The sequence below is a fragment of the Exophiala bonariae genome (assembly GCF_035927105.1).
Source record: "Exophiala bonariae strain CCFEE 5792 chromosome Unknown scaffold_1, whole genome shotgun sequence".
In the NCBI taxonomy this organism is placed as follows: domain Eukaryota; kingdom Fungi; phylum Ascomycota; class Eurotiomycetes; order Chaetothyriales; family Herpotrichiellaceae; genus Exophiala; species Exophiala bonariae.
The window spans coordinates 2,271,741-2,295,160 of record NW_027042476.1 but is presented as its reverse complement, the minus strand read 5'-3'; the positions used below and the strand labels follow the sequence as shown (position 1 = coordinate 2,295,160).

Sequence of the window (23,420 nt, the reverse complement as noted above, 5' to 3'; positions counted from 1 at the left end):
TTAGAAGTGAACGCGGAGGAGAGGAGAGCAGACCCTGAGCGTTGTCAATTGTTCGTGTGAATGGGATGCCTGAGATCGTTGCTGATTATGGCATCTCTCGTCGCAGGCGTTGAACCACCTAGAACGATGATTAAGCAAGACTCCCCAGCAGTCCCGAGGGCTTAATCATTTGTGGTGGATGATTATAGGACAGAACTGACGTGGTGGGCACTGGCGGGCGGGGTTACGCAGATCAGTTATAGAAAATGGCCGACGTCCTGGCTCTTCACTGGCTCGGCACTCACTTAAGCCACCCCACGGCGATGAAAATACCGTGAACCATCAGAACTTTACTTAGGAGTAGTCTCTGCCGTGTAGCCTGAGTGAGCGACAAGCCAGCCCCTGTGGCTCCTTAGGCCCTTACACAGCTTAAAGCTCACTAAGCTCTGGGCATCCCTCGGGTGTTGGTCAAGGGCCAGGAGCCTTGTACGAAGGACCCTCCTCATGATTTGAATTTTATATTCATACTGATGTATCTATATCCTCATTACCATCATTGCCACCTCCCACCTCAATCAAAATCCATCCGAAGCTGAATAGCCGGACGAGCGTCCGCATCCGCGCCCTCGGCATTGTCCTCCGCCTTTTGGCGCTTCCCAACTCCCGCCGCACGAAGCAGACTTTCCAAATCCACGCGTTGCTCTTCATTGAGCAAGCCTACCGTGACCTTGAACGCGAGCTGGTCAGCAGCCACAAGCTCCAAGAGTCGCGTTGCACTCTCTTTGCGCGAGTTTTCGACACTGCGATTGTTGTCATTGCCGGCGGCAGCCCCTGGTGGTGACGAGCGATGAGTTGCGCGGAGGAGCAGGACGGGCACCAGGATCGAGGTGGCGGCAAAACGGCCCCTCGTTTGGATCGTGGTCACGGACGCAACCAGTGACTGCGTGAGCGCCGGTTTCACATTCTCTGGATCATCTCGCTCTTCATCGGCGATGAAGGGGATCAACTGCATCCACAATGTCCGTGCGATGAGCTCTTCACAGGGGCTCTTGGGTTTGGCGAGAAGGAGTGATCGAATGCAGCCTGCAGCGATCTTGGCGAGTCCAACATCTTGTAGGCAATCCAATAGCTCAGATAGAAATTGTCGCACAAGATTATCATTCGCCGGGATGAGCTCACTTGCGGTCGTGATGAGGATCGTCATGGACAGCAGCGTGTTCTTGGCGCAAGTAATGGCAGAGTCGTTCTCGCGGCGCTGGGCAACAGTCAGAGTCGCGAGCATCCGGTGCAAACAGCCGCGAATCAGTCGAGAACCGGCTTCTCCAGGATTCGCGTGGCCGACATCTTGGAGGAACGATTTGAAGATGGGCATGATGCGAGGGAGTACCTCGTCTTGGCAGATCCCCGTGGCGAGCATGGTGCAGTAGCTGTGGATGATGCAAGCGTGCAAGTCGGCTCGAATGATGGCTGGGAATACCTCCGCCGCGTCCACGAGTGCCTTGAAGGACAGTTCCACCAAGGCCATCCCTTCTTCTCCCAGGCGACGGCTGGCTTGCCCCGGAGGATCTTCGAGAGTAGGGATCAGACCTGTCAGCACCAAGATGATGATCCGAGTCAGTTCGAATAATTGCTCAATATCGTCCGAGAGCTTGTCGTCACGGTTTTGACTCTTGGCCGTCAAGTGGTCGAGCGAAAGGTTTCGTGCAATCTCCACCAGCACACTCTGTGTTTCTCGGGTGCTCGTCATCGCCAGTCGATCGAGCGTGTCGGTGGTTTCGTTGAAGACAGCCTCCTCGTAGATCGCGTGTCCACTGACGGCCGGGGTTAGGATCTTCCGCAGCGCCTGCAGGATGGACAAGACCTGTGAAGGATCTTCTCGTGCTTGAGTCACCAATGCTTCGAAGGCGAGGCCAAACAGAATGAAAAAGAACGCCACCGGTTCCTCTCTGAAGCTCATGTCTCGACCCGAGGGAGCGGAGGTATCTGTCTGGCCGTCAAGGGATGAGATGCGTTTATTGTCCAGCGCACTAAACACCGACTCGCTGTCTCTTTCCACCAAAACAGCAATCGCATCCACTATGCTCAGCCAATTCTGTTCATAGAACTTCAGCCTGACCTCCCGGTTGAACGAGGCGTATCGTTCGTCGAGATTGCCACCGGCGACCTCACCTCCCAGAGTGTCTGAGATTTCGGGTTCAAATCTCAACCCGGCAAACTCTTGAAGCGAAGTGAGCCAGAGCGGCGCTAATTTCGGAATGAAGGGCTGCAAGATCTCATCCAGGTATGGCTGCTCACCACTAGCCAGCTGAAGATTCGCCCAGCCTGACAAGATGCTCATCTTCAACATCGCCTGGGCGTTGGGGCTCAGGTCTTTGAGATCGCCAATCGATGGCTCCGGAGTGGGTTGTGTGAGGTTCTCCACCCCCATCGAGAGAACTTTGAATATTCGTCCCATGCGATCTGCATTGGTCACGATTCCCGTCGCCACAAAGGTCGCGCACACCCCGATGGCTTCCGCCGCTAGCTCGGGGGACGAGTCCGCCGCAAATGCGGGCGTCAGCGCCGAACTGATTTGCGCTTGATATTGTTCGAGTAGGGACGCTTCAAGGAAATCCGGATCCGGGGTCTTGCCAAAAAGTTTCAAAATCTGGTCGATGATCCGAAGACCCCAGATCCGAAGTTGCACGACATTTGCTGTCGAAGCTGAAAAAGCCACGCGAATGACCTCGGCGACCTTGCTTTGCAGCACTTCTTCCGCGTGGATGACTTCTTCCGACAACATGGCAGCCTGGATAATGTTCATGGATTCGCTCAGCAATTGCATGGCGAAATCTCGAGTTTGCCAGCGGAGGAACTCTTGTCCTTCTGGCGCAGGGTCACTACTTTCACCTTGAACGGCTGCCGCGAATCCAGCTACCTCGTCGTCAGCGAGATCCGGCATAGCTGTCTTTGCAGTCACCGTCGCGGTTTTGGAGGGTGCTTCCGTCTTCGCCCTCGTCCTGGACAGGATCGTCTGGCACTTTTCGATCCACTCTGCCGGATTGGTGAGAATGGTCTGTTGCATCCAGTTCTGTAACATGGCCTGGACGGCGACGTCGTTGGTTGAGTCGTCCAGTCGGGTCCACAAATCATCGCTGAGCTTGGAAGTTGCCACCCTTGCCACTTCGGCGGAATTTCGTTTCATCAGTTCCCCCAACCCTTGAACCGCTGTTAATTGGAGCAATCCCTCTTCAGACGCTAGATTAATCTGTAGGTCTTGTACGTATTTCGAGAACTGGATGTGAGCCGGGGCATACAGTGACAAATGCCGGAGGCATTGGAAGCTTTCAGCGCGAAGTTGCACGTACGCCTCCTGCTGTAAGTAGCCTATCAAGATGAGAATCAGGTTGCGCGCCTTCGACACATCCTGCAGGTCAGGGCCCAGGACATTGATGATGGAATCGATACATTCACCCAGCGCTAACGGGGAGAATAGTTCCAGCTCAAGGTTAGAAGTAGCAACCGACGCCGACTCCTCGTTGTGCGTATCGTTGCTGTACAGTTGAGCGAGGAGGCCCAGAGTATTCGTGGCATAGGTCGAGAAGGCGAGGCCGGCGGATTCGGCAACCTGGACCAGCCCCTTCAGCGCCCAGAAGTGAACCGTCGTGTGTCCATCGCTGCAGAGGGAGAGCAGGACGCCGACGATGGACTTGATATGTAAACTAGCCGCCATGGCACCAACTTCCGAGTGAATGTAGCCTAATGCCAGTGCACACCCGGCACGAGCGTTGGGATCTCGATTGGCGACTATGGTGTCAATAAGAACCTTGACCTCTTTATTTGTAAACTGAGTGCCTGCGAGGTTGCAGAGGCGACCGATAGCGCGAGCTGCAATGTGACGAAGGACAGAGTCTGCGGCACAGACATATTTGCCGAGTAGTTCAACAATCACACCGCCTGTTGCAACCACGTTAAGCTTGCCGGCCACGAACGGCGTCTCGTTGTTTGCAACGGCGAAGCCACAGAGAAGGGCCAAAGCTGAATTGACCTGCATGGCAGCCTTTCGGCCCGGCTCCCGTTGTAGAGGCTGCGATACCGTGGTGATGAGTTGTTCGACTGTGCTCTCTTGGATTCGAGGAGACTGGAGTGGGAACGATATAGCGAACAACCGGATGGCAAGATTAACACACGATGTCGCAGGGGAGCTGATCTCTGCGTCGTCCACTGCAGCGTCGTGACGGCACAGCAAGACGGGATCATGTTCGATCGCCGGCAAACCCGAAGCACTCACGATCTTGTCCGGGAAGTCAACCTCTTGCTCAGTTGATCTCACGACCTCTGTTTGCGCTCGGCTTTGTAGATGAAGATATGTATCAACATTCTCCACCAGGCTGCTGACTCCGAAGCTCCAATTGTCACCGGTCGAATACAGTCCCTCGAAATTACTCGCTGCGCTTGCAAGTGAAGTTTCGAGGGACTTTAACACCGGTCGCTCAGGATCTGTAAAAGTCCGCATCGTCAGACCGATGAGGTCGGACTGGGACACCACCTCGGATTGGTCGAGGTGTTTCAAACCGATCAGAGCGGTAAAAGATTGAAGAACACGCCGTCGCAGTATGATGGCGAAATCCTGCAACTGTAGGGCGGGGACCAGGCGGTGTGACAAGTCCTCTGCTTCTCGGGTGGCCGGCAAACTCTCCAAGAATTGGATGGTGTTTTGTAACATGGTCGATATACGCTTGGAGCCGTCGGTCGTGACTAGACTGCTACAGGAGGTAAGAAACATCAATAGGGCACTCAATGCGCACTCGCGAACGTGCGAGAGGAAGCTCAACTCCAAGTGGCCCCTTTTCGCGGCATTCTCATGGGTGAGGGGTGGCGGCAGTGCATTTCTCCACAAAAGCATGAGCTGGTTCTGATGGACTTTGACGAAACTAGGTCCCAAGCTCATCAAGCCACCGATCAGCGTCCAGGCCACCTGGACTTGGTTGGCCGATGTCCGCAATTCGGCTGCGGCACTGGACTTCAACAGATCTGTGGCGAATGTAAATATGCTGGAATAAATGCGCGTGGAGCCGTATAGCGGCCGTTGTCGGGCGGAGCTCGTCATCACCGCAATGCTCATCGCGTAGCCCAGTGATTTCCTATGCGGTGGCTTGCCGTCAGAGGCTTGGAATTCCTTCTGTACCTCGCCCAAAGCATGTTCAATGCTACGGAAAAGCTGACTTGGACATCCCAGAACAAAAGCTCGGAAGCAATGGCTGACGTGGCTTTGAACCGTGTAACTGGGATGTTGCACCACTTGGAAGAGTGCTTCTCGACAAGAGTCTTGAAATATGCTCGCGGCAGGGCCAAGACGTTCAAGTAAATCTGTCAACGTGGTCAAAGCGCCGGCGATGATCCGTTTTGAAGGTTCTCTCCGTTCCGGCATGACCTGGGGGTAATTCTTGAGAACCTCGTTGATGATGAACCTTGCAGCATTGATCTGGGCATTCTCGGTGAGGAGGCTGGTGACACTTGACAGAATACCCTGTACCAGTTTTCTGGTCAGCAGCATGCGATATCGGTTGAAGTGAATCGTCGGATGGTTGAGAAGGTCGGCATACATGCGAACGGCCAACGAACCATAGTTTTCCTCCAGAAGCTTGCGCGGTAACATTCGGAGGAGATATTTGTAGCACATGGCAATGCACGCTCGTGCTCGATTTGTTGTGGCTGCTTTGCAGTACTGGGTCGAAAGCACCCGGAGCATTTCATTTAGGGAGAATGAGAGACGGACCACCGACTTGGCGGAATTGGGATTCGGTGAGCCGGGCCGCTCATTTGGTAGCTCTTCGTCCAAGTCCGCACCAGGCTTTTTGGACTTCTTTGGTTTCCGGATCACAGGTACATCGGTGCCCTTGCCATCTGAGTATGCTTGTCGGAGGGCCTCTGCCAATGCAAACGCGGCAGCGTGCCTGACAGAAGGCACAGCGCTATCTGAAGCCTTCCAGATAGCCGTCTTGAGGTGGTCAAAGTCGCTTGAATTGTTGAAATAGGCGGTCTCCCCTAGAAGATCTCTGAGGCAAACACAGGCGCATCTTTGGACGAACGAGGACTTCTCACTTGCAGCGGCATTTCGGGCTTGCTTCCAGATATCCCTGGCCACGTGCTCGTCCAGGCTGGTGGTGATTCCTTTGACGACACCACTGATAGCCCTGAAGACTCGACCTCTCAATCCCGTGTGCGAAGTCTTGAGTAGTTTGAGGAGCGTTGCCACCACAAGTCCCGAAAGACTGATGGCACTGTCACCAGCAGCACGGAACGTCTCGCCCAGGCAGACCACCGCAGCGTGCTTGGAACTTTGATCTTTGTCCGGCTTCCCGGTGTTGAGCATGGCCACTAGCTCATTGATGGTCTCATATAGCAGACTTCGAGTGCCACGTCCAAACAAGTCTGCCAATATGCTTCCCAGCGTATTTCTGACCACGCGCGAGGGGACCGGTGCACCGAGTCCCACGATCTTGATGATCTCTTTCTTGATCGAGGCCTGGTGTACGGGCAGGGCATCGGTCGACAGTTGTTCGACATGTTTTTGCAGTTCCGACACGAAAGTGAGGAGGTATAGGTCTTGCTGCTCGGTGGGCAAGGCGTGTAGTTTGGCTACGTCGAGTTGGACTTCGGGGGTGCCATTAGTCGCAGGTGCTGGCTGTGGCGCCGGAGGGGGAGGAGATGCCATTTGTTGGAATTGATGTCAGAGCGAACATCCAGGAAGGACGAACGCCGTATCGCCAGTCGAGTATCATATATGCGAACTCAGAAGAATGAGCATGACGGCACACGATTTCGAAATAGTACTCCTTTACTACTCCCAAGTCGCTGTCTGTCCTCAGGCCTGGGTTACCCGCAATATTTTCGCATCTGGTTAGATCCGGGAGGGCTTGGCAATATTTACGGTGGACTACAGGGCGTGGCTAGCATCTTACAGTGCTCCGCCGGAGTGTGTGGCAAGGCTGACCTCCCTGCTCCGTGCCTCGAAGTCTGCCAACAACATATTGCGCCATTATTGTCACCCTGAAAATATGACATGTGCATCACATGGTCAGCTCTAAGGGCCTCCTCAATATGTTACATGGGACGTCTATATCAAATCTCTGTGAATTCTCCAGCCAAAATGCTGCCTTCTCTCCGTTGCCGCAACCAGTCACTTATCTTCGGCGCGATCTGTCCGGTTGTGAACCCGAAATACCTGTACGCGTCCTTCCCCGGCAGAGACTTACCGAAGCGATCCATCTTCATACAGACGGCCGCATCAGCATATCTCTCCCATCCCTGAGCAGCGTACGCCTCGATCACGACAGCGGGCATTCTGTGCCGCTGAAGAACTGATCTGCGGTAGTCCACGTCTTGCTTTTCAAAAAGCCGCTGGCAAGGGAAACTGACGAGCCTAGTCTTGACACCGTGCTTGGTCTGCATCTCGTCGGCGACGGCAGCGGCAATTTCAAACTCTGCGCCCACTCCGATGACCGTGAGCTGAGCACCGCCATCCTCTTTGGCAACGTAGGCACCCTTCAGCACACCGACACGCGAGGTGATACCCGGAAACTGGGCTACCTTGTGCCTCGAGGTGGAAATGATGCTGGAGCTGTGCTTTGCCTCGATTGCCGCTATCCACGCTCCAGCCGTCTCTTCGCTGTCCGCAGGTCGTATATACAGCAAGTTGGGCATTGCTCGATACAGGGCAGCCAATTCGATAGGTTGATGTGTCGGCCCGTCTTCACCCATGCCGATGGAATCGTGAGTCGCAGCATGGATCACCTGCAAGTGTTGTAAAGCTCCCATACGTACCGCGGGGGCGGCGTATAAATAAAACATGAAGAACGAGGACGTGACTGGGACAATGGTGCCCGGGTTGAAAGCGGCCAGGCCGTTGGAGATCGCGGCCATGGCATGCTCACGCACACCGTAGTGGATATAGCGGCCCCGGTAGTTGCCTACTGGACCAGATTGGGGACAAAGGTCAGGACGCTGGAAGTCGACCTTCCCAGGCCAAGCCATGTGCACCGAAGGACTCAGATCTGCTGTACCGACCATGAAATTCGGGATCGATGAGGCGAGAGGATTTAGGACAAGACCAGATGATGCTCGGGTCGCTGTTGCACTGGATGAAAAGGTTGAGGGGATGATCTGGTCCCAGCCTTGTGGCAAGGCTCCTGACATACGCGAGCCGAATTGTCCGGCCAGATCTGGGTGGGTGACCGCATATGAAGATAGCACTTGGTTCCACGCCTCCACTTGTTGCTCCCCAACAGCAGGGAGATCAGCGAAGAATTCTCGGACCGATGACGGGATGTGATAGGTCCTGTCAGGATCAAACCCAGCGGTCCTTTTCATGTTCTTGACATCTTCTTCGCCTAATGCCGCCCCATGCGCCGCAGCATCACCAGCGAGGGCACTCCCTAGGCCGATGATGGTATGTACATTGATAAAGGTGGGTTTGTTCTCTGACCGTCTCGCTTCAGCGAGCGCGGCGACAAGGCCGTGGACATCGTAGCAACCATCCATGATTTCAATCACGTTCCATCCACACGCGGTCATCTTGGTGTTGACATCCTCGGTGTTTGTCAAGTCGACCGAGCCGTCGCAGGTAATTTGGTTGTTGTCGTAAATTATCGTCAAGTTGCTCAGACCAAGATGGCCCGCGAGAGAGATGGCTTCGAGTGCGACGCCCTCCTGTAAACAAGCGTCACCAATCATACACCAAGTGTGGTTCGAAACGACGTCGAAGCCAGGTCGATTGAAGGTCGCGGCGAGATGTTTGGTCGCCATGGCCAAGCCCACAGCGTTGGCCACACCTTGACCGAGGGGGCCTGTGGTGACCTCGATCCCATCGACTTCAATTTCAGGATGCCCAGAACACAAAGAATCCTCGCGAGACGAATGATATGACCTGAGCTGTTTGAACGTCATCTGCCGGTACCCGGCAAAATGGAGGAACATGTATTGAAAAAGACAAGTGTGGCCGTTTGACAGAACAAAACGATCTCGATTGAACCAGTTTGGTGTGTGCGGCGCATATCGCATGGTATACTTCCACAGAGCCACCCCGATGGCCGCCATTCCGATTGCGCCTCCTGGGTGGCCGCCATTGAATTGCTGGACGAGGTCGGCGACCAACAACCTCAGCGTTTTCAACACCAATTCATGCCTCTCCGCGCCTTGCTCTGCTGTTGGTTGTCGCTTCAACGCCGACATTGTAGCCACGCCGACACCGACATCTTGGAGAGCAATGGGCGACATGGTGCTTGTCAAAGCAGCGGTGATGGAAATGTGTTGCGAGATGGACTCGAGTAATGGAGATTTTGCACAGAACGAACTCGGATGTCGTCAACAGTGGTTTTGGTATTTGACGACGAGCCATTCACTAGTGAGCACGGGTGTCAGTATGTGGCCTCCACATTCGAACAGCGGCTCTCCACAAATATAGAACCGTTCCCACTGCATCTTGCATATGGCTAATTATGCCCAAATAGGCAATCGAGCCACCCTCACACCAAGTTGCCACTGCATGAGTGGCAAGTATCTGCCAAGAGCTGTGCCCTCGAGTCATCCATCGTTATCATTGTCGTTTGTATCTTGGAATTTCATTTGCACGTGGACACCAGAGATGGTCTGAATCCTAGCCATCGTGTCCTGTATCGCCCGAATTTGCTCTGGATGACTGAATTGGCGAGTGATGCACACCAAGGCGGCAATCAACACAGGGTCCCAAGTTTTGGCATCCGCAGCGGACGAGATAATTCCCACTGTACGATTGGCGTGCCACAGGAGTGATGTCGAAGATTTGGGCTGACCCGTGATTTTGGTCAAGCGCGGTTTATTCCGGAGCAGGATCACGGCGTTGACGTGATGTACGACGTTGGCAACGACGGCACAAGCATTGCTGAAAACGATACATGGGAAAATCAGAGTCTCCTTGAGCTGGAATTGAGACATCTCCTCTTCTCGGACCTCGACGATGGGCTGCATATCATCAGATCTCGCGTGATACCAATTCTGGAGCTTTCGCCATCGGTCGAGCCACCGCTGTGCGAGGGGAAAGCGTTCATTGATCGAGTTTGGTGATGGGGGGTTCTGGAGGGCGACACTTTGCTCCAGATTCCAAAGGGCAACACTCAATTGCTTCAGATGCTCGGATTCTTTGCCATCAATGGTATTCAGAGGTGCCGGAGTGAGGTTGACTGGCTGAGCGGTGGCAAGGTCGGCCAAGACCGTGGCGAGATGAAGTCGTGTCAACAGCTGCCAATCTTCAAGGAACTCTACACCGCAATTGAGATGTTCTAGGACGCTGGGGCCGACGCATGACCATGAACGAACCGGCGTTGACAAGAGCGTCCTCCAGAGCAGCAAGGCTTTGGAACTCAGACAGTGTCTGGTTGTTGATGCTTCGATCGACTGCTGAGCGAGGTGTGACGAGATGATCCCAGTGGCCTCGTCTACATGTTGGGCTGGAGACCGCAAGACAGCTCGGTGAAGACTCGCCACCGCGAGGATAGCATGATAGATTGTCTCAGACGCGATAGAGTCAAGGACCGCCCCAACGCCGTAGGCCAGGCTTCCCAGCCCCAAATCCAGAACGGGAGCCACGTGATATCGGTAGTACGTGAACAGCTCCAATTCATACTTCTTTCGGTGTGGATTGGCATCGATTTGGGGTACCAGATGCTCAGCTGGCTGGTAACGAGGTTGGGGATCTTCGACCAGTAGGTTGTTACTCGACTGAACGCTGTCCACATGTGCAGAGATCGTGGAGCCAAGTTGAAACTCTAGACCGGCTGAGAAGTTGCCAAGTTCTCCAGGAGTATCAATGTCAAACCCGATGTCGTCCTGGGTCGGTGTGTGCTGATTGCCGGACGGGGAGATGGCTGTCTGGAGTGTCGGCACGACTGGTGATGCTGGTGATGAGGGTCTAGTGGAACCTGGTGCGATGAGTTCTTGGAGCTTTGATGGAACAAATGTCAAATTAGGCCCATATCTACAGCTTAGACTCTTGCCTATACAATTGGCGCATTTGGGCTTTTGCTCATCACATTTCCTCCGTCTGGTTCGACACGTTAAGCACCCAGTCTTGACGCGTTTCGAACGTTCGTGCATGGCTTGGTCGACCCAGAGAGCACTATTGTCATCTTTGCGCTGGAGAATGGAACCACCCAAGCGCAGATACACGTTGGGCTGGATGAAAATGCCTGCCACTACCGGTTCAAGTAATGAGAGCTCAATTATCGGGAACCACAAGATTTGGACGGGCTTGAGGTGGGATCGACACGAAGGATGGTGGTATTTGAATCTGGCCCGAGTGCCGCTTTCGGTAGCAGTGCCTACGGAAGCCGAAAAGGGGTAGACCGCCAGCCCTTGTGACTTTGACTTTGTGCCTGGGGCGCCCTAGGATGTCACCGCGGTTTTGCTCTGCACCGTGCCAGCGGCGTTGAGATCTATGAGCTGAGGCTCGCCATCGATGGTGACGGTTTGGCCCGGGGCATATAGAATGTCGCATATGTCAAATCTCATCACGTTCGAGATTCGACTGCCACCTCGCAGACAGAAGGCCTTTTGCTCCTGGTAGACCTCCATCCAAAATGACGGCCAGCACTGTGAAGCTCGCTTCTGGTCATGAGATGCCCTTGGTGGGATTCGGGCTGTGGAAAGTGCCGGCCGAAACAGCGGCCGATGTGGTCTACGACGTAAGTGATCAGCAAATACCTTCAATGGCTCTCGAGGAGGCCTGACACATATCGTAGGCTATTAAAAATGGCTATCGCCTCTTCGATGGGGCGTACGACTATCAGAATGAGAAAGAAGCCGGTGAGGGTATCAAGCGCGCGATAGCTGATGGGCTCGTGAAGCGCGAGGATATTTTCATCACGACAAAATTGTGGAACAACTACCATCGCCAGGATCACGCCGCGCAGATGGCAAAAGCGCAAAATGAGGCGTGGGGATTAGGGTACATCGACCTTTATTTGATCCATTTCCCGGTTTCCCTGGAATACATCAGCCCCGAGACTCTACGATATCCTGCTTGGTGGATGGACAAAGACCAAAAGACCATCAAGACCGCCAAGGTCCCTCTCCACGAGACGTGGCAAGCACTGGAAGCCACCGTTGATTCTGGAATAGCAAGATCCATTGGCATTTCCAACGCGCAAGCTCAGACCCTCTACGATATCCAGACATATGCTCGTCACCCCATCTCGTCTCTCCAGATTGAGCATCACCCATACCTGGTGCAGCCGGAACTCATTACCATGGCCCAGGAAAACCACATCGCCGTCACCGCGTACTCCAGCTTTGGGCCACAAAGCTTCCTCGAGCTTCCGCCCGCCTTCCGCGCCAGGGCAACAGATACTCCACTGCTGTTCGACGTGAAACCCGTCACGGCGGCGGCAGAACGAGTGGGCCGAAGTCCTGCACAGGTTCTCCTGAGATGGGCGACCCAGCGAGGAATCGCGGTGATTCCAAAGTCCAACAATGCAGGACGGCTGAAGCAGAATCTCGAAGTCACGGATTTTGATCTGTCAAAGGAGGAAATTGAAGCGATCAGTGCGCTCAACATTGGCCTGCGGTTCAACGACCCTGGGTTCTACTTGCACGAGCCACTGAGGATTTTTGCATAATGACGGTTAGGAAAAGTATTAGTGTTAATTTGATGAATTACCCATTCGGTGTCTAAAAATGCTACGCAACGTCTATGTTATCCACGATATGGATCTTGATGCTCCCTGATGAACGATCTGCACACGTGTCCATGGCCTCCACCGCGCTCTCCAGCCCAAATGTATGTGTGACCAGCGGATCGAGATTGAGGACCCGGCCCTCGCCCAAGACGTTCATCGCGGCCGGCCACGTGTCGCGGTAGCGATTGATGAACTTGAGCTGGATCTCGGCCAGGCTCATGTGCATGAACGGCAGGTTGTTCATCTTGCTCTTGCCCACGCCGATGACCATGACCAATCCTCCTCTTCGGCAGGAGTAAGCAGCCGTGGCGACACTCGTTTCGATCCCCGTGCATTCCAAGACCACCTGAGGAGCGAGATACTCATCTCGGTCAGGCACACCTTGCTCGACGTCCCGGTCACCTCGACATCCAAACATCTTCCTCACCATTTCTGCATTCTGGACGTCCGTCAACGCGGCATCAATCTTCCACGTGTGCACTCCGGGGGCCAACTTCCTCGCAAAGTCCAGTCTCGTCTCGTCGACGTCTGTGATGGCTAGCGGCCAGGCTCCACTGGCTCTGGCCGCGAGCAGGGCGATCAAGCCAATCGGCCCGGCTCCGCACACCAGTGCTGGCCTGCCCAGTGCCACTCTCCCTTCACATTCCGACACCGCGTGCATCACCACGCTCAGCGGCTCCAGCAGTGCCGCTTGTCGCCAGCTCATTGTCTCGGGCATCAAGTGGCAGTATCGCGCCTCATGGCACATGAATCTCCTAATACTTCCGTCACAGCCCTCGTTGACGCCACAGAACCTGACGCTCTCGCACAGATTGTATCGGCCGCTACGACACAAAAAGCACTCGTGGCAAGGCATCCCGGGTTCCACGGCAACGCGGTCACCAACTCTGAGAGTCGAGACCTGATCCCCGGCCGCGAGGACAACTCCGGCCGCTTCATGACCTAGAACGCAGCGACCTTTGACGATGAGAGGTCCAATGCGCCCGTGTTTCCAAAGATGCATGTCTGAGCCACAGATCCCTGAGCATTTGATGTGAAGCAGCACTTCGGTCGGCCCAGGTTGAGGTATTGGCGTATCTGAGAGTTCTATGGTGTGTTCGGGGGTGACCTGGAGCGATGGATTCGAGTACTTTTTCGAGAGATGGGCGACGAGAGACGATATGTCGGTTTCACTTGTTGATTGTTGAGAAGGTAATACTGCTGCGATAGGACTTATGGATGTCGCTTTGTTGGACCCGTTGGTTTCTCCAGTACCATGAAGAGAGGCACGATATCCATTCCCATTCACATCGTCGCTCTCTTCGATCAGCGTCCCTGGGGCCATTGAGTTCGAAATGTCACGTTTGCTTGTGACTTGCAGGTCGAATAATGTCGCCGTTCCTGTCCAGACTGGGAATTTATGACCAACCGGTGTATGTTTCAACTAAATATCTTTGACTTGTTTGTCTGTGAACCGTGAAAGCCTAAGCCTATGCCGAAAGATCTGGGACCATACATTTCGAGTGACAGAAAACTTCAAAAAGCCACAGTTGGACGCTGGCTGCTCCACAACCTCGAACAACGCAGCACTTGCACATAGTATGGGGAAGATGGATGTCCACGGGTGGCCCCTTCAACCGCAAGGTGGATGATTTTGGAGCGAGTGTGGCACCGAGACCGATGTGTGGGTCAGGGTGTGCTTAACACAACGCTTTACGGTAAGTACAGGCACTCGATTTGTGGCAAAAGCGTCGAGTCAGAAGTACACGAGGACGGGAATCGGTTTGGCCACGCTTAGAACGAAAGAATAGAACCCGTTGAAATCCAACTAGTTGTTCTTTTTCATTACCCGTCAAAAGCATGCTGCACCTCGGCAATTGAGTCTACGGCATTTTCTCGTCCACCTTTTAATTCCTTGTTGGTGGTTTGAATCACCACCCTCTTGTATGTCACGAGCGGTGGGGTTCCGTGATCCTTCAGTTGCAAGATGAAGTGTAGGACCTGGCCCCGTTCCTTCGCCTTGCCCGTGAACATGTCTACCGCGCACTTTGAGGCTGGCGGCAAATGGACTGACACCACCTTTCCGGACGCCTTCTCGTCCACGTCCTCGATGCGACAGCTTTCGACTTCTGCGTCGACCCACCATTGTGTCGCGGTGACGTCTTTGTACTGCAGCCACGAAAACGACAGTTCATCGCCATCGGGGTCATACGATGCACTGGCGTCCAGCTGAACCGTGGATCCCGCCTCTGCTTCGATGAGCAGAGGCTCCGGTCCGCCCTGGCTGTCGTTGACGATGGCGACGGGAGCGTGGTTGCATGTTCTGGCGTCCTTGCCGAGCGTCCACTGTATCCTGGCGGCAAAGTCGTTCTGGAACGCATCACGCCAGCGCCAGATCGTGGCATGGTTACTCGTAAACACCTCGCCGTTCTTGCCCACCACACGATCTACCGCATCCGTGTAATGTTTGCCCGCTTGCCCGACGTCCGTTGGCAGGTAGCGACCGCCCCAGCTTCCCCACCCGGGATGCTCCGACGAGCCCAGACCGTTCTGGATCAAGTATAGAAATGTCGGGGTGTCGCCTTCTGGAATGAACATGTAGTCTGGGTATGCCCCGCCCAGCGGCCCGATTTGGACGTGTTGTTTGATCCACTCCTTGCTACATTTGGTGAAATCGGGTCCCCCTTTGTCGAACCCATAGTACCTGTCGCCAGAGATACCGGCCCAAGCAGCCAGGCCATACTGGTTCCAGCCGTGCGCCGAGGCGATGTAGAAGATATCCGGGAAACGGTATCTGATCCACATCCCGGTGTCGTCTTGGTCGGAAATTGCATAGACCCTCATCTTCGATCTGAATTTGACACCTTCGCTCTCCGATCTTTCGGTCTGAACATGTTGGAGGGCTTGTGCTAGTACATTCGTTCCGCCCCAGCATAGAATCCACAATGGTTCTTCTGATTCGTCGAGTCTCTGTATCAGGAGATTTGCTCCTTCGCTCAGTGGGATGCCTTTCTCTAAAGCCTCTTTGCCGTAGAGCGCGGGTCCCGTCGTGATCAGGTCCATGATACTTTCAGCGGATGGATATTGGTTGTCTGGATGCACATTTTGGTTGAGGCTGTCCACGACTTTGGCGTACGCTCGCACAATCTTCTGCATGTCTTCTGGGTGTACCACACGTTTCATCCAGTTGGAGGTACAGGCCACCAGCCCTCTCGTATCGAATTCGTTGGCATACAACAAATAACGAACCAGAGACTCGGCGTCATCTGGCTCGTTTGAAATATCCGACACGATGAACACTCTAGTCCTGGATTCGCAGACTCGAAGTCGCGATCTGTCCACCATGGTGACTGGCGATGTCGTTGGGCTGTTGAAATAATCGCCTGAGGCAGTCGGTGATTGACGAACTGGTGTAATGCGATATCGTTCGGTAACCTCACGTCATACCTTGACCACGCTTTAATATCTCAGATGACTCGGACATTTTTGTGTACTCGGGACGCACAGCCATCTCGTGATGTACGTTGAGGAAAGGTCTCTCGACACGGCTCATACGCCTTGGAGTAGGGTTGATCCCGACAGTAATGTTTAGTCAACGTCGAGCAACCATGGCGGAATCATGCCTCTTTCAGGAGATCGGAGGCACCGAAAACCCGATCGGGCTCGCGAAGCGGCCACAAGCCAACCGTCTTTGGAGACCACACGCACTCACGGACAAAACCCCGCAAAGCTAAGGTTCAGCCTGGGGGTTCAACATTCCGGGGCTCTGTGGGGGGTAACCACGAGACGAGACGAGGCATCTTGCCACTATATAAACTATGTCACTGTCGCATGAGTTTGGCAGCTACTCCCAACCACAACAACAGGATCGTTCCCAATTTCCGTTGACAAACCCCGTCGTCACCTACAAACCCTCACCATGGACAAGGAGATCGGTGCGGACGTCCACACCCACGAGGAACAGAGCGACCAGAAGCAACAGCTCGCCAATCTCGCCAATGCCGAAGACCACCAGCAGGGTAAATGGCAAAGCATCTGCCGTAACCCTCGGGCATTCGCCTGGTGTATGTACGCGGTGTGGACGGTGTTGCTCGTCAGCTTCGAGAACCAGGCATCCGGCAACATTCTGGGTATTCCCGAGTTTCGCAAGGACTTTGGCTCCTTCTTCGACGGCAATTGGGTCCTGAGCACGAAATGGCAGTCCGCTTTCAGTGGTGCCCCGGTCGCCTCGTGAGTGGACATCCTCAGACTTTCTACATCATCGTACACTGTGACTGACAGGTCGTCTTAGTCAAATCGTCGGTTGCCTCGCCGCTGCCCAGATTGCCGACGCGATCGGCCGCCGGAACACCTTGATCGGCGCCCTCGCGGTATCCTTCATTGCAATCACATTGGAATTCGTTGCGACCACGAATGAGATGTTCTTCGGTGGCAAATTCCTCAACGGGTTCGCCGTTGGTACCATTCAAATCGTGGCGGGTACTTACATTGGCGAGGTGAGCACGGAATTGGATGCTTTGGAGTCATGACTTGGCGCTGACATTGATCTCAGATTGTCCCCCTGCCGCTGAGAGGGTTGATGACATGCTTGATCGCCCTCGCCTACACGGTCGGTCCATTCACCGTCTCTCTGATCGTCAACAGCACCGGAACATTCACCAACCGCTGGGCCTACAGAGCCGTCTTCTGTAGCCAGTATGGCTTCGCCGCCGTTTCGGCCATTTTCGTGTGGTTCATGCCCGAGTCACCGTGGTGGCTGGCGGGCAGGGACCGCAAGGAACAGGCTCTGCGAAGTCTGCACCGCTTGGGCTACAGTGCCACGTCGGGTGAAGACGTCAAACGCTTGGCCAACATCCAGGTCACCCTCGAGGAGATCCGGAGAGAAACTGAGGGTGCGACCTACGCCGAGTGCTTTCGCAGGTCCAATCTTCGACGCACCATTGTCTCCATTGCCCCTCTGTCCGTCCAAATGTTTACGGGAATCGTCTTTGCCGCTTCGTATTCGACATATTATGCTCAGCTGGCCGGATACAGCACTTCAATGTCCTTCAAGTTGCAAATCGTCCAGCAAGTCATATCCATGGTCGGGAACATCATGTCGTGGTATCTCATCGACAAAGTCGGCCGTCGTTTCCTGACGGTCTACGGCACGGCCGCACTCACCGTCATCCTGTGGATCATGGGTGGTCTCGCCGTGGTCGGGACTCCTGTCGCACTCAAGGGGACCGTGGCCATGATTTTGGTATACTGCTGGCTGTACAATGTGACCATCGGCGCGACGGCATATACACTGCTCACCGAGGTCGCCACCGCTCGTCTTCGAGCAAAGACCATCGCCATCGGTATCGCATTTCAGAGCTGTTGGGGGATCATGTGGTCCTTTGTCCTCCCGTATCTTTTCAACCCAGACAAGGCCAATCTCGGGGGCAAACTCGGCTTCATCTTTGGCGGGCTGTCATTTCCTTGTATCGCCTTCCTTTGGTGGTATCAACCCGAGACCCGTAACCGAAGCTATGAGGAGCTGGACGAAATGTTTATGAAACATGTCCCAGCCAGGAAGTTTGACACATATGTGACGGATGTGCAGACCAGGGGTGAGGAGGCCCAGAGAAGAGCGTCCGCTTAAATGGCCGGTCTAATGGACAATATTGCTGTAGTGTTGGTGGTGGTGGATGAACCAGGAGGGTGTCTGATTGTCACGTTCAGTTCACCGTGGCCAAGAATCGCGGTTTGATCTAGTCTCTGGCCACTCTCGTGGTACGTCGTTCTGTGCGGTAGCCCCAAAAGCTCTCGAGGCTCTTGATTCTCCATCGACTGCCCCATCCAGAGCACGCCTCGATATGGTTCAGTAGATCTATAATGACTTTGTGTTCGTCGTGGTGCGTAAACAACTTGCCCGCCAAATAAAGTGGTTGGATGGCATTGTTCAGACAGCCGCGGTGAGGATTTGTCAAGGAGATGCCGACGATGCAGCGAGCATGCCACAATGGTGTGTGCGAACCCGTAAGTTGGCCCATGTTGATATCTGGGGGGACCATCTCCATCATGAGCACACAGGCAGTGTGGTAGAGTTGATTGCCCGAGATTGCCGCCCAATGGGCGAACAGAATGCTCGGAAAATGGTTGTCATTTTGTCGTGAGTCGATTTCTGCGGCGGGCAGCATCTGGGGTGGCCGTTTCTGAACCCAACGCTCAAGGCGGTCCCACAGCACGATCCAATTCTGCCGAAAGTTGTCGTGCGTACAACCGTTGTCTTCACCGAGCTCTAGATACCTCGTGCGTCTGGCCAGTAAATCACAAGCCTGCGCACAGAGATACACAGCATAGTTGGCATGCATGTCAGGCACCGCTGCGCCTTTCTCTAGAAATTTTTCACATATCAGCTCTTCCGGAGAGCGGCTCTCTTGTGGGAATCCCAACGGAGTCTCAATCAGAGCCCATTTGGTGATGGGTAGTGTGGTACTCTCGGCGCCGTTGGAGATGATGGCCGCACAGAGGTCCATTCTCGCGTAGCACCAGAAGACCGCCTGTAGGAGTCCAGCGGAGAAACCATTCACGCCTGAAGATTCGAATAACGCCGCACAGCCTTCCGAGTGTCTTCGCCAGTCCCTCGGACTGACGCTCATCATCTCGAGGACGCACAAGATACAGGCGGTGATGAGCACTTCGGGGCTTCGGGCGTCAACAGACGGGGCCAGCGATGAGATTGCTTGCGAGTACAGTTCCAGACAATCTTCCGACGAGTTGTCCATGCCAGAATACCTCTCACTCTGCCTCGCCGCGAGGGCAAGCAAAGCGTAGAGGACTGCAGGACTACGTTGTGCCAGGATGGGTACCTGAATGCCAAAATGGCGCTCCGAGTCGAACATGTCAAGCCAGGGAGCACACTCGGTGATCCAGATGTTGAGATAGTTGATTTTCTTGAGCAGTGGGATTCGGTCATTCGAACCCGCCAAAGTTTGGACCATCGGTTGGTGACCTTCGACCGCAGAAGGACTTTGGGCTTGTGGTTCCGGTGTGTGTGCATTGGTGTTGTTGGTGCCTCGAGCCTCGTCAAAGAGGTACGACCTGAGAGTGGTCTGTAGCTCTTGGAAACGAGGATTCAACGGGAATTCATCGACAAGAGAGCCAGTATGATTTGACAGTGCACTGGGGGAGACAAAATGGTCTCCCGGGCTCTCAGTGAACAGCGCCATGGCGGTGGCTTTCGAATAATTCTTCAAGGCATCGCCGTCGACTTTCAAACACTTGAAAACTGGGGAGTGAGTGAGATGGACGCCAGGAGGGCACCAGTAAGACGAATAGGTTGAAGCCAGCCTGGGAGGGGGTTGGCTTTACGGTGGATCATGAACGGATATCTAAGGACATGTGCGGGATATGCTCCACCGGATTCTATGTACCCCTGAGGCTACCATCCCCCTTCAGCCTGAGAGGTCAACATCACTGTGTGCTACACCTTTGAATCTACATGGTGTCAACGAGATAATCGTGTATTGATATTCGAGAAGTCAATCACAGTGCTTATGGTGTTCTCCGCTGCCAAGTCAGCCGCTCATCCGGCAAACGGTTAAAGACATTGAGCGTGAAGACTATCACCCACCTTCAACCAGGACCCTTCCATGGATTTACAAGGATTAAATCAACTCATCTTGATGGCGAATGCAGTACAATCATAGCTTTATATCTGGAAACTCGGTCATGGTATTCTTGTTATTTTGTGCTAGTGATCTAGCCCTTGAGCCGCCAAAGGGTCAAGACCGCTTCATCGCGCTACCAACCCCATTCAAGAGCGACAACATGGTTAAATCCGATCTAAAATGATCTAGCATTGTTCTCAGAAGTCAGAGAAGACACTGAGCTATGCGTGAGTCACGTATCGCCACACATTCGCCCCTGGAGTGCCAAAAAGGCTCTCAAGGCTTCCCAGGGCTCCGAAAACTTCACCGTCTGCTCTCAAATCAAGCTCTCTTCTTCAGATAAAGTGTCTGAGCGTTGCAGAACGCCTTCAAGCCGGCGGCGCTCCATTCAAATCCGAGCCCACTATTCTTATGGCCGCCGAAGGGTGCGTTAGGATCAAGTTCAAGATGGGTGTTGACCCAGACGCTTCCGGCTTCGAGCTGGCGAGCGATTCGGTTGGCCTCTTCCAAGTCATTGGACCAGACTGAGGCTCCGAGACCCATCAGAGTATTGTTCGCACGAGCGACAACATCGTCCTCGTCGCGCCAGGTCATCAGAGGCACGATAGGCCCGAAGGGCTCCTCGGTGGCAATTCGGGAGTCGTCAGCCGGCTTGTCGATGATGGTGGGAGTGATGAAGTAGCCTGGCTTGGTCTCGTTCTTGCCGCCCACGGCCACGGTCCACTTCTCCTTCTCGATGTCTGAGAAAAAGGTCTTGACCTTCTCGTATTGCATGGAGTTCTGGATGGGTCCGAGGAAGACGCCCTCCTCGTTACCCTCGCCAACCTTGAGAGTCTTGGTGAAAGCGACCATGGCATCTCGGAATTTGTCATGGATATCTTCGTGGACATAGATACGCTTGATGGCCAAGCAGATCTGGCCAGAGTTGAGGAAAGCAAGGGTGGCGATCTAAGGGAGAAGTCAATGATCGTTCTCAGAAACCATTCGAAGGATCAATACGTACCTTTGCGGCGACAGTCTCGATGTCGACAGTCTTGGAAATGATGGCGGGATCCTTGCCGCCCCTAGAGTCATTATTAGAAATTGAGCTACAACTCTTGACTTCCCACAAGGACTCACAATTCAAGGGTGACTCGCTTCAAAGTCTTGGAAGCACTCTCCATGACCTTTTTACCGGTAAAGGTCGAACCAGTGAAAGAGATCTTGTCTGGACCGGGGTGGGCTGTGAACCATGGGCCAAGGTTGTCATCGCCGCTCAATACCTGAACCACGCCAGGAGGAAAGTATTGTTGTGCGAGTTCTCCGAGCTTCAAATCACAGTATGGGGTAAATGGAGATGGCTTGATGATGATGGTGTTTCCGGTAATTAGGGCAGGGGCAATCTTGCCGCAGGCGAGATGGACGGGGAAGTTCCATGGGACGATACCCACGGCAACACCGAGAGGAGTATATCTGACAATGACTTGCTTATCGTCATCTTCGTCCACGACCTCTTCCTTGATCTCGATCTCGGCCAATTTACGGATCCAGTGGACACCAGTCTGAACCTCTCCAACAGCGAATTGGTTCTATGCAAGAGCTTGTCAGACATATCTGAACGTTACAGGCAGCGAACTCCACTTACGGGTTTCCCTTGCTCCTGTGTGAGGAGTTTGGCAAAGTCTTGGACGTGCTTCTCGAGACCGTCGGCGAATGCGAGGAGGGCCTTCTTGCGTTCTGCGAGGGGGACCTTGGACCACGACTTGAAGGCCTCTTTGGCAGCAGCCACCGAGTCGTCGACATCTTTTTGTGTGGAAACGGGAACTTCTGGGTTGGGTTTCCCTGTCGCGGGGTTGATGCCGTGTCTGGTCGTCTCGGTGGTGGTCAATTTGCCGTTGATGGTGTTGTAGAAGCCATTGAAGACGTCAAAGTCTTTGCTAGTTCCGAGTGAACCCATAATGTGATGGTCTATATCTACTATATGGGATGTGTGTTGTATGTGGGTTTGCAGTGTCTTTGGAATGGGAGATTGAGACTACAGTATACAGGAAAAGGGCCAGATTCTTATCGACTGACGACGTTCGTGGAGTTTAAGGAAACTTCCATCGCGGGGCAGAGCATGGCAGGCTTGGTCATGGCAAACACTGACCCTCGGGAACCGGACTACTCATGTGTCAGGGTTCCACGAAAACATCATTCTCGTTTTGGGTTTACAAGATCAGCGAGGATTTGGTACTAGGTCGCTATGTCGCCAGACCTCACCAACCTATGGATAAACGCGGTTGGCATATCGAGGGGTAGGCGACCAGGATTGGCAAGAGAGTTTTATCGTGGACTCGACCTCGGATACCCCACCTACAATCTACCTACATGAGGCTATCCGCCCCGAGGTTACTCAGAAGCTGAGACTTAAGAATCGGTGGCCATCGACGGCACTTCTCGATCGAGCAGAGTCAGTGTTAGCCGTTAAGTCCTGCCAACCAGGAGCCTGGATCTCTACAGCCTAACCCGCTGCATTTGCAATCATCCTGGAGCCATCAAGGATCCAAGGGTTAGGACAACGCAACTGAGGCTGCCTGTTGATATTATTGCCATGAGTGGAATCAAGTCAGGAATCTTTTCCTCCTGGTGTCTCACTCTGCACCGAGGCACACTGGCAGATATCGAATGAATTCCGCTAACTCCGCTGCCACTGCCGCGCTCGTAGTCGTTCCTCAATCGACGATAGTGGACCTCAAAAAGAGTTTCTACTTTTGTTCACCGGGTTCCCTGTGTGGGCAAAATCCGTGGTCGGCCGAAGTCAAGGACAAGAAGTTTAGGAGTGGCCGTGCATGACTTTTCTGACGTCTCCTCGCCTGACTCGCTTGGCTCGACCAGGTTGTTCGATTGTCCAATTCGGGTATTTTCTGATCCTCAGTGTTCCTCTAGGATGGAAAGTGGGTTTAATTGGCGACTACCCAGTCAGCGTGGTATTCTTTGCTGACTTATCTGGGAGGATTCGCGAGGTCGAAGCCTTGAGCCTTGTTGCCTACCCCGGATTTTCAGGCGACCAGTGCTGACTCTCCTTGCGAAATCCGAGGCACTTGTAGTCCAATGATACTTCTCAGTAGAGGCGCGAGTAGCCTGCTCTCAACAATACCTGGACTTGACCCGC

The 23,420-nt window shown here is 53.9% G+C and overlaps 9 protein-coding genes across 9 annotated transcripts; 2 read left to right on the top strand and 7 right to left on the bottom strand.

Annotated features, from left to right (window-relative positions):
* Positions 1–550: 550 nt before the first annotated feature.
* LTR84_000809 (uncharacterized protein) lies at positions 551–6,676 on the bottom strand (the record flags this gene model as incomplete). Its single annotated transcript, XM_064844438.1, has 1 exon — positions 551–6,676. One exon carries the CDS (start codon positions 6,674–6,676, stop codon positions 551–553), a length of 6,126 nt encoding a protein of 2,041 aa, XP_064712298.1.
* Positions 6,677–7,083: 407 nt separating this feature from the next.
* On the bottom strand, positions 7,084–9,237 carry LTR84_000808 (uncharacterized protein; the record flags this gene model as incomplete). The annotated part of the gene is made up of 1 exon (XM_064844437.1): positions 7,084–9,237. The coding sequence occupies one exon, from the start codon at positions 9,235–9,237 to the stop codon at positions 7,084–7,086; it is 2,154 nt and encodes a 717-aa protein (XP_064712297.1).
* Positions 9,238–9,543: 306 nt separating this feature from the next.
* LTR84_000807 (uncharacterized protein) lies at positions 9,544–11,091 on the bottom strand (the record flags this gene model as incomplete). Its single annotated transcript, XM_064844436.1, has 1 exon — positions 9,544–11,091. One exon carries the CDS (start codon positions 11,089–11,091, stop codon positions 9,544–9,546), a length of 1,548 nt encoding a protein of 515 aa, XP_064712296.1.
* Positions 11,092–11,573: 482 nt separating this feature from the next.
* Positions 11,574–12,611, top strand: LTR84_000806 (uncharacterized protein; the record flags this gene model as incomplete). Its single annotated transcript, XM_064844435.1, has 2 exons — positions 11,574–11,678; positions 11,736–12,611. 2 exons carry the CDS (start codon positions 11,574–11,576, stop codon positions 12,609–12,611), a joined length of 981 nt encoding a protein of 326 aa, XP_064712295.1.
* A 61-nt stretch (positions 12,612–12,672) lies between these two features.
* LTR84_000805 (uncharacterized protein) lies at positions 12,673–13,995 on the bottom strand (the record flags this gene model as incomplete). The annotated part of the gene is made up of 1 exon (XM_064844434.1): positions 12,673–13,995. One exon carries the CDS (start codon positions 13,993–13,995, stop codon positions 12,673–12,675), a length of 1,323 nt encoding a protein of 440 aa, XP_064712294.1.
* A 500-nt stretch (positions 13,996–14,495) lies between these two features.
* Positions 14,496–15,995, bottom strand: LTR84_000804 (uncharacterized protein; the record flags this gene model as incomplete). The annotated part of the gene is made up of 1 exon (XM_064844433.1): positions 14,496–15,995. The coding sequence occupies one exon, from the start codon at positions 15,993–15,995 to the stop codon at positions 14,496–14,498; it is 1,500 nt and encodes a 499-aa protein (XP_064712293.1).
* Positions 15,996–16,569: 574 nt separating this feature from the next.
* On the top strand, positions 16,570–18,276 carry LTR84_000803 (uncharacterized protein; the record flags this gene model as incomplete). The annotated part of the gene is made up of 3 exons (XM_064844432.1): positions 16,570–16,880; positions 16,942–17,146; positions 17,203–18,276. 3 exons carry the CDS (start codon positions 16,570–16,572, stop codon positions 18,274–18,276), a joined length of 1,590 nt encoding a protein of 529 aa, XP_064712292.1.
* A 109-nt stretch (positions 18,277–18,385) lies between these two features.
* On the bottom strand, positions 18,386–19,846 carry LTR84_000802 (uncharacterized protein; the record flags this gene model as incomplete). Its single annotated transcript, XM_064844431.1, has 1 exon — positions 18,386–19,846. One exon carries the CDS (start codon positions 19,844–19,846, stop codon positions 18,386–18,388), a length of 1,461 nt encoding a protein of 486 aa, XP_064712291.1.
* A 762-nt stretch (positions 19,847–20,608) lies between these two features.
* On the bottom strand, positions 20,609–22,223 carry LTR84_000801 (uncharacterized protein; the record flags this gene model as incomplete). The annotated part of the gene is made up of 4 exons (XM_064844430.1): positions 20,609–21,235; positions 21,291–21,351; positions 21,407–21,855; positions 21,912–22,223. The coding sequence occupies 4 exons, from the start codon at positions 22,221–22,223 to the stop codon at positions 20,609–20,611; spliced, it is 1,449 nt and encodes a 482-aa protein (XP_064712290.1).
* Positions 22,224–23,420: the final 1,197 nt, after the last annotated feature.